Below are 9,330 nucleotides of genomic sequence, written 5' to 3' on the forward strand. Positions count from 1 at the left end.
TGGCATCCAATCCCGGGTGCAGTGTCCCCTGTCTCATTTCCAGTGCTTGCCAGGATAGACTCTAGCTCCCCTGTGATCCTGTATTGGGTAAGTCGGTTTGAGAATGGGTGAATTTCTAAATGTACAAGCAGTAGCCAGTATTGACTATACAGATTCTGTTCCAGTTGAAAGACTAGGCAAATGAGAGTAACTAAATGCAACAGCAGCTTCCCAAGAGAAGCAAGAGAAAAAAGCTCAGTGGAACTGGGTCTAGCAGTGTAAGGACTGGGTTGTGCAGACTTGACAGGGGTGAAGGAACTGGCTGATCCAGTGCTGGAAACAGGTCCCACTGCTTTCAACTCCAGAAAATGCCCTAAAATGTTCAAAAAAGCCATGTGTCAAAAGATGAATTGTACAGTCATTTTCGAAGCAGCAGAAATGCGTGTGTAAATGCTTTCTTTTTTGATAAAGGCTGAGGTTTCAGAATGAAGGCAGAAAAGCTGATTAAGTCTTAGACGCACATCATGTGGGAATAGAAGCACAAAGGACATCTTTTTTTTTTCCCAAGAGACTTTGTAAATATTACTAATGCACCAGCTGCCTCATGTGATTTATCAACATGTATTTCTTTGTTGTTTTTTTTTCACATTTTGAAAATTTAAAATCAGTTTCATTCTTAGTATCATTATTAACAAAATGCAGCAACAGGTTTCAACCACTGTCTTTCAGGTGTACTGCAGAATTTTATCTGTGATCTCCACTGCAAAAATCGCACAGAATAGACTAATGTAACCACATATAACCTAATTACTGAAAAGTATGAATTATTATTAATGCACTAAGGGCAGCTTGGCTCCTGTTTGACTCTGAAAAGAAAGAAATATATAAGAAATGTGTCTGCAGAATTTTAATAGAGAAATAACAAAAAATGTAGAAGTCAGTTGTGTTCACAGCTCATACAACTCCATCTATTGTAATGTGCAATAACTAAAGAAAGATTAAAGTTTCCATCCTTTTGAAAAGAAGTGCTAAAAACTCTGCTTTCAAAACAAGTTCAAAGCAGCACGTTCCATCACTGTTATAAACAAAAATCAGTTTTCCTAAATATTCATTACACAAAGTAAAACTTTTATTTTACTCAACAGGACTGTCGTCTGTGGGAACTAAAGGCAAATCTGTTGTCATTACCCTCACAAAGAAAAAGAAACCACAAAGCTTACATTGGCAGATTCCCACTGCCACAAACAGCCCGTTGGTCCTATTTGAACATTAAAACGCCAACAGCCCCGGGCCTAAAGCTGTCTGTAAAGTTCATGCTACCATTTCTCTGTGAAAAACAAGCTGGGGAAAAAAGAGCTACATTCTCTTTGTTTTCAAGCTACGATGTCGTTTAAAATCAGTGTCATTTTTTTTTCTTCTGCAGCTGTCTCTACTTCAAATCTTAACACCAGCTTAAGCTCAGTTAAATTAAAAGAATCCTTGCATGTGACTTATTACTTATCATTCAGCTTTTTCAAATATGCTCTGTGTTCATGTTGTAATTCAAACCCGATATTGCATTATGACTGTGTCTCATCTGTGATAGCCTCATGATGCACGATAAGCTATGTTCTAAATGTTTCCTCTGCCAAGGGTTATACAAAATTTCTCAGATTGTTTTTCTTTAATATATTTGACGTTGGGGTTCAGGGTGACTGTGTGCTACTGTCTGACAGACCTTTGCTTTGGTTCTTGCCTGGGGCACTGGTGTTCCAGTTTCCTAAAAACACATGCTGACTAGGTTAATTTAGGGGTTTCTAAATTTGCCTTGTGATGGACTGGTGTTTGGTCCTGCATTGTGTCCTGTGATGAACTGGTGTCCTGGCCAGGGTGTGGTCCTGCCTTGTGTACTGTGATGAACTGGTGTCCTGACCAGGGTGTGGTCCTGCCTTGTGTCCTGTGATGAACTGGTGTCCTGGCCAGGGTGTGGTCCTGCTTTCTGACTTCACTCTAGACAGGACACAAGAGTCAGAAAGCAGGGCTTCACCCTAAACAGGACACCAGTCCATCACAGGACACAAAGCTGGACTACACACACATCAACTGAGATCTGACATCTATGCATATAATATTGGAAACTGTAGTCATGAAATATTTTCTGCACGTTCTGTTAGTTATTCTTTATGAAGACTATAAACATCCATACTGTGTAAGTTGTGATGTTGATCAAGAATTACCTAAACACATCTATAAATCAAACATTTACATAGGAACCTGATTTGTTAGTTTTTTAAGCCAGTAATTGCTAACTTAATCCTTATAATTATGGGTCACAGTCTGTAAAGGCAGAGATTTAGCTAAAACTTGAACCAGACGGGTCGATTAATAAGATTTTCATATTTTTGCTTTAGCAGATGTCGGACTAGAAGAGCAGTCTAAATATGCGCAGCGCCGTTTGTTTAATGCTACCAGCTCTCTTAATCACAGATAATGTGGACGTTGACTGGTTTTGAAACTTGCGGGTTGTTCACGCATGTATTTGAGTAGGTTTAATCGAAACCATATTAATAAAAAGCGATTAAGGGTTCAAGTATCTTAAGTTTTTTTTTTCAGATCGCTGTGTTTTGCAATTACTGTATCTTACGCACCAAATCTACTTTCCTATTCAAATGGGTAATTGAGCTATCACTTGTTCTGGGGCCCCGAAGCATGTAAAAAAAAAAATCCAATTATGAAGCCCACTAAACACATGAGTTCAGAAGACTGGTGTCCATGATCGGTGATGACCGATTAAAAGGACACTGACTTTAAAACCTGGGATTTTACGACAACCCTCGTTTGCATCTTTTGACTAGCCTTTTGTGGTCGACTTTCTCTCAGAAATCGAGTTCACTTCTGGAGTCGGCTAGTACGTTGGACAGACCTACTGGTTCCTTTTCACTAGCCGGTATGTCAACCAGAGCGCCGGTTTCGCGTCAAATGCTCAGATTTTAGTTTAAAACCTCCCACGCCGCCCACATAGCACAGCCAGCGTTTGCGGATATCGAACACCTGAAATTAGCGAGGTGGGAAATACAAGAAGCGAGACTCAGAAGTCGAGGAGGTGATGTAGTTTTGGACTGCAGGTGTGTTCCTGTTCTTTCTTTAGTCTTTAGCGCGTAAGAGCTTTAAACCTAAAGAAAAGGTAATTGAGATTAAAATCTATCGTAACCAATCCGTACTCATCGCATTTTTTTTCCCTGTACAGGCAAAACTTTTATGGGATGCGTTTTATTTACTGGCATTTTATAGAACGTGTTGTCTTGCACTCGATAATCATTCAGAGCCGAAAATGTGAAATGCCTCTGCAAGTCAACATACTGTATAAAGACAGCAGTAACATTATGTCCACTTCAAAGAGGCGAGGCAGACGGTCCACCTATATTTCTCTGATAACATGCGCTAGTGTGCAGCGGCGACTACTGTAGGTACTGTAAGGCTCCAGTGTTGCTTGTCGTATTTGCTTTGGACGAGCAAATGGAAGTTGGAATAACCTCATGTGACGCTTCTTTGGATTTGGATAAGCTGTCTATAAATAACGAAACACTGGACCCCCAGAGACTCCGGGGTCGGCCGCTGATTCTCGCATCGTCCATACGGTCACCGTTGCGCCCCACTTGAAAAGCCAACATTTCCCCTCGGAATCTCCTGTCAGGGCTGTGCATGTGTTTATCATGAGACTCGGCTCGTTTCCCCAGTGGGTTGCGTGGGTGGAGGGCGTCACCTTACACCCGAATGTGCCAACAGATTTGATATTAAGAGTACATCGAATTGTTATAAAAAAGCATCTCATAAGACGCAATGCAATACATGAGGTGAATAATTCAACTACATTCGTGTCTGATCATAATGTCCTTATAATTATTGTTTTTTTTCTGGATCATGCCGTCCATTCCTGTCAAGCGCAGAATCTTTGTACAAACAATTCTTCTCTTTAACGATTGGACATAATTTAATCATATAATGAAGCAGCCAGCTGTGAAAGAATGTTTTGCCTGCGATGCACGGAAAATTTCATTATGACCCTCTCGTATATGACGATTCAATGTATATTCATAGTACATTGAGGGTGTCGCATCTGGGCATTTAGTTTGCAAAACGCTTGATTTTTTTTTTGTAGTTCAGACTTTGGAGACCAGCTGGAGAATAAATAAACGCGCTAATAGCGAAGTGATTTGAGCTCTATTGGATGACTAAGCACAAGCGGGAAATTGATCACTTACAGTAGATCCCTTTGCCGAAACTTTATACTGATCAGTAGCGCATCTACAGTAGTTAGGCATTAACCGGGTATCTATATCGGAACACCCCCTCCGTCAGAGTGGAGTGAGGGGTATTTGTACCATTATAATTGGGTTTATTTTAATGCCATATAACGTGTTATACTGTATATGCGGTTTACTACACTCCGTCTATATTATTTGATATCTGCACGATAATAAAACGTTTTATACACTCCAGGATCCGTGGGGGGAGAAGGGAAAATTCCGGGATGTTTTAAGATATTTGAAACTCTCTCCCGGACGGAGATTAAGAACCAAAAAAAGAGGACATGTCCGTGGGGAAAAAAAACAAAACAACGGACGCTTCGTAACCCGAGGAATTAAGTGTCCACATTTCAAGCTTTAGTAGTATCGGTTGTAATTTTATTTTGATATGCATTTTTTTTGTGAAGATTATTTCTGGAAAGTTTTGCTTGTGGTAAAATGTGATGACAGACGTGTGAGTCATTCTTCCGCTTCAGAGTGACTGGCAGGTACTGTATAAAAAACGCCGGGGCTCATGGAGACTGCATCATTAGAAAATGAACACGGTAAGTGAGCCCGTATTTTTTTCTTTAATTAATAGATTGCGGGAGCCCAGATTCCACTGGCCCGTCCGTTGTCTAGCGACTGATTTAGCGTTTCTGAAAGATCATTTTGTAAGAAGGTATTGCTTAGGGCATGAAGATCATGGGTCCATTCAAAGAGTTCCTTAGACTGTTGAGGACTTTTCTAACGGTTCAATGTCTTGTGGGGGCACTGTAAGAGCAGAATAGAGAAATTATATTGAACATCAAGGAGAAAATGCAATCGCACGATGCTGACAAAACACTGACAAGAGCTCCTTCGAATAATGACAGAGGGCACGGTGAATGTATTTCAAGCGCTGGCATCTGGCATTGTAATACGACTGATCAACAGAAACGATCATTTAACTGCAGTGACACGCTGTAGACCGCATGTAATAGATACAGCAGAAGGGTAGAGCTAACCGCCTGTGCAGATTCAGGACTTTCACCTGCAGCTCCGTGCCACTCGGTGAAATAATGTAACCGCGAACGACGTTCAAATAAGAGCAGCGACAGATGAACTTCTCCATCCCTCTCTTCAGACGGTGTGGTTTTGCTGCTCTGTCCTGGTTTTCGCTGCGGGCAGCGGCGGCGCCTCGCTTACGCCAACCTACCCGTGGAAGGATGACAAGACGGGGGAAGCCGTGACGTGTGAGAAGTGTCCTCCCGGAACTCACGTGAAGCGGCACTGCGGCAGAGACAGGCGGACCGAGTGCGCGCCGTGCCCCGGCCTCCACTACACGGAGTTCTGGAACTACATCGACGAGTGCCGCTACTGCAACGTGTTCTGCACGGAGAACGAGTTCGAGAAGCGCAAGTGCAGCCCGACGCACAACAGGCTGTGCGAGTGCCGGGCTGGTTTCTACCGGAGATACGAGTTCTGCATCAGACACAGCGTCTGCCCAGCTGGCGAAGGAGTTGTTGCGAACGGTACGTGTGTTCGGTAAAGAAAAATAGATTATATGGAATACGAATATATATATAAGAATATATAGATTTTTTTTTTCGTTTGGCATAAAGGTTTAGTGTGGACATGAGCGCAGAAGACGAGAGTTTGAATATGTCCCAGGTTGAAAAAGCGAAACCTGGGACGTTTAAGCCCAGGTATTTAATGATGTGTCAAGTACCGCCTCCACTGAATATTTGAGGATTTCGTGAAATAAAAGATAATAGTGCGTAACAGATGCACCCGGCTTGCTTTTAAAAGTCATTTTTTTGAGCTGCACAGACATAGTTCAACCACACCTGTTTTTTTTTATAGTTACTGTTATAACAACTGCCGTACTATAGCTGAACATAGGTCACGTCCATGCGCTTTCAGCTCCCGGCTAACTGCCCGTCTCTCTCCTTCCCGGTCTCCGCAGGCACGGCGCATCAGGACGTGCAGTGCCAGACCTGCCCCAGCGGCTCCTACTCCTCCTCGCCCTCCGGCACGGAGCCCTGCCGGCCGCACAGATGCTGCCCTCCCGGGCAGCTAGCCATCCCCGGCGACGAAAAACACGACGCCTTCTGTTCTTCCTGCAAGAAATACGGGAGCGAGGAGATCGCTAAAAGCGTTGAAGGTATTTTTTGTTTGTTTGTTTCCAGTTTAATTTCTTAGCCCTTACTATGAGGGCGTGTTATTACGGAAGCCTGTATTATTCAGGTGGCGAGAGATTTTTCAGTTGTTCCTGTCCCCCAGGTTTGCAGAGCTAAAAGGCAAAAACGAGAGCTTTATCGGTAGACTGGATTAGTTCGGAGCCTGGGAGGGGCCATCAGTAAGAAAAAAAGCTATATCGAGGGACCGATTTACAAGTCGTGCGCACGAAATAGTTATATCGATAATGGATAGAGTTAGAAAACATGATTTCGTACGCACGAATTTTAAGAAAACGAGGGAACGATTTACTTATTTCGTGCGCACGGATTGTAAATCATTCCCTCGATCCAACTTTTATTTCCTACTGTTGGCCTCTCCCGGGTTCCGTAGCCAAGAGCAAAGCACCCAGTTGAATCAAAACTAAGTTGCCGTAACTAAAAAAGGCACTATTCCTTCCTAGAGTGACAATGCATCGCAATCAGATTATTGTCCGTAGTTGGATTGGAATCACTTTCAGTTCTCTGGATATTGAGTTAAAGGGGACAGCTCCAGTTTTTGCAAGCTATTCAGGTGAGCCAGCAGAAACTACTTCCATGTGACCAGGGCTCAGTTTCCCCTCCGGGATTCATGACGCAGATGCTGGGCATCTGAGTAGACGGGAATTCTGTCACTTCAAAACCGAAAACCTTTATTGTGCGCTTCATGGGAAGAGTCATTGTGTAGGGTTACAGGTGATTTCCACTGAGCCTGGACTTTGCATTGGGGTTTTTTCCCTCTAATTTGTTGCATTCTGGCTCTAAGGTTCTGTTGAAGCCAGGAAATCGGGCGGGGTGAAAATAAATGGGGATTGGGAATGAATGAGTGGCATTTGTTTACACAGCTAAGAGGCTCTGCGACCGAGAAGTAATGGAGTACATGGCACAGCAGCACCTGTCAGAAAAGAAGCTGAAGAGGCTTGTGACTGTGGCCAAGAGGCGCATCCGGGAGAACACCACTGAGCAGGGGGAGGGCACGCTCCTGAGCTTGTTGGACTCCATCTCGAAGAATGAGCAGGGTCGAGATTTCATAGAGGAGATTCTTTTCATTTTGAAGAAGGCCAAGCTGGCGAACCTGGAAAAGAAGGTGAAGAGGTGGTTCATGGAGCGTTAATACTCTGCCCCTGGGTCAACAGAGTCCGGCGTTTCCAACACGCAGGGCAGGAACTCTGCATTTCGCAGGTTCTGCCCAATACTGGAGAAAAAGCAGTATTCAGTAGTTTTTGTTTTCCAAATTCTTTTTTTTAACAGTGCTGTGCAAAGCAAGTGAAAAACATTTTTTTTTGGCGACACAGTTAAGCTCGAATAATTTGTCTAGAATGGAAATCCTTGTGCATGTTCGAATATAGAAAAAACATTACCTTCAAAGAGTGGATATTGGAACTGTGTTACAAATGTTGCCCTGTGATTCCTGTTGTTAGTAGTAAGCCTTTAAGCTGAGGTACTTAAGCATTATTTTCTTTTGAATAAAGTGCATTTGACATTAATGTGTTTGCTGGGAAAGAAGTGTAGATTGTGACTGTGTGTTTAAACTAAGCTTTGGCACAAGACAGATGAATAAGGGTTTATATGACTATAAACTTAAGGTCACTATCATTAGGCTGTGCTCTTCAGCACTGAAATCATTTAGGTCCAGGTTTCAGATGCTTAATGGACTGCTTGTGACAAAGTTCTGCATTGTCCTGGATCTGTGTCAGCTTTCACGATAAAGACAAGGCAGAAAGGGAACATTTAGGTCTTATATCCAGCTCACCAGTGATGTTAACAGTGTCTTTCGTGGGAATGGCAGTTTTCAAGAGTCCATGCTATGGCCATTAAGAAAAGTCTTAATTGTAGCTGCACTGATGCGTAAAACCATTTCAAAACTCAAGACGGAACGATTGTGCTTTACGCAAGTTTCAAAGGATTAACCTTAAATCTGCCAATGAAAGTAAAGGTACAGGAATTTCCAGCAGTTCTTTGGGTCTTTCATTTTTCCCAGCCTGCTTACTTACATATCAGGCCATGAGTGGGAATCGGGACCTGCCTGCTCTTGGAGGGCTCAGGCTTCATAAGGACCTGCAAATATCCAGGAGACGAAGAGAAGTCAGGACAGTCTTTCGTCTTGCCTAGATTTTTCTCAGGGTGTACATCTTCCTGCTCACCTGCCATTGTAAATGACATCTTTTATAGCCATACATTGACACATACCGCCCTCTTTGTGTTGTTGCTGGTTGTTTTGTTACTTGTGACTTAATGTTATTGCTCTTAAATTATTTTGAAGACTGAAGTATTTTATATTATGTACAGACTATATACAGAGATATATTTTTGAACAACATAAGCTAACTTTCCTCAAGTCCGTTGCTTTTGCGTGCTTGTCCGTTGAGTTGAATGCTGTTGTCCAGTGAGAAACTGAGATATTGATTATTTGATGTGTCGATTATCCTTTATCCAGAGGATGTCACTGATACAATTAAAATGAATTTCAAACCATAAGACTGTGTGTGCGTGTTCTTCACATCTTTATCTTTGACTCTCCTGCCAGGATCTTTCTAATACTTGGCAGGTTTCATTTGAAAAAATGCTTACAGGTTTCAGTAGTGAAAGTATTTTTATACTGGAGTTATCTTGCAAATTTCTATTGCTCTACTATTTATTGTGGTTTAGCTTAAGGCGATTTTTACATTTCATTTGCAAATTGCTGTTTAAAGCAGATTATATGCCTCCTTAAATACTTGCAATACTTTATTGCCATAACTAGTTGGAATATGGAATTTTGTTTGTTGAGCTCAGACATTTAAAGACAAACAATGCAAATGCACAACATAAAGCCAATAACAGAAATACATCCAACGAGCGCATTCACAAACCAGCATTTAAATAACAGTGAGATATATGCAGCCAGC

The 9,330-nt window shown here is 42.2% G+C and overlaps 1 protein-coding gene across 1 annotated transcript; it reads left to right on the forward strand.

Annotated features, from left to right (window-relative positions):
- Positions 1 to 5,301: 5,301 nt before the first annotated feature.
- Positions 5,302 to 8,917, forward strand: LOC148818120 (tumor necrosis factor receptor superfamily member 6B-like; the record flags this gene model as incomplete). The annotated part of the gene is made up of 3 exons (XM_088937250.1): positions 5,302 to 5,758; positions 6,193 to 6,390; positions 7,288 to 8,917. Coding segments are annotated over 3 exons (924 nt in total), but the record flags the coding sequence as incomplete, so codon positions are not given.
- Between the last annotated feature and the right edge of the window lie 413 nt (positions 8,918 to 9,330).

This window comes from Atractosteus spatula, chromosome 19 (assembly GCF_055471065.1).
Source record: "Atractosteus spatula isolate fAtrSpa1 chromosome 19, fAtrSpa1.hap1, whole genome shotgun sequence".
In the NCBI taxonomy this organism is placed as follows: Eukaryota; Metazoa; Chordata; class Actinopteri; order Semionotiformes; family Lepisosteidae; genus Atractosteus; species Atractosteus spatula.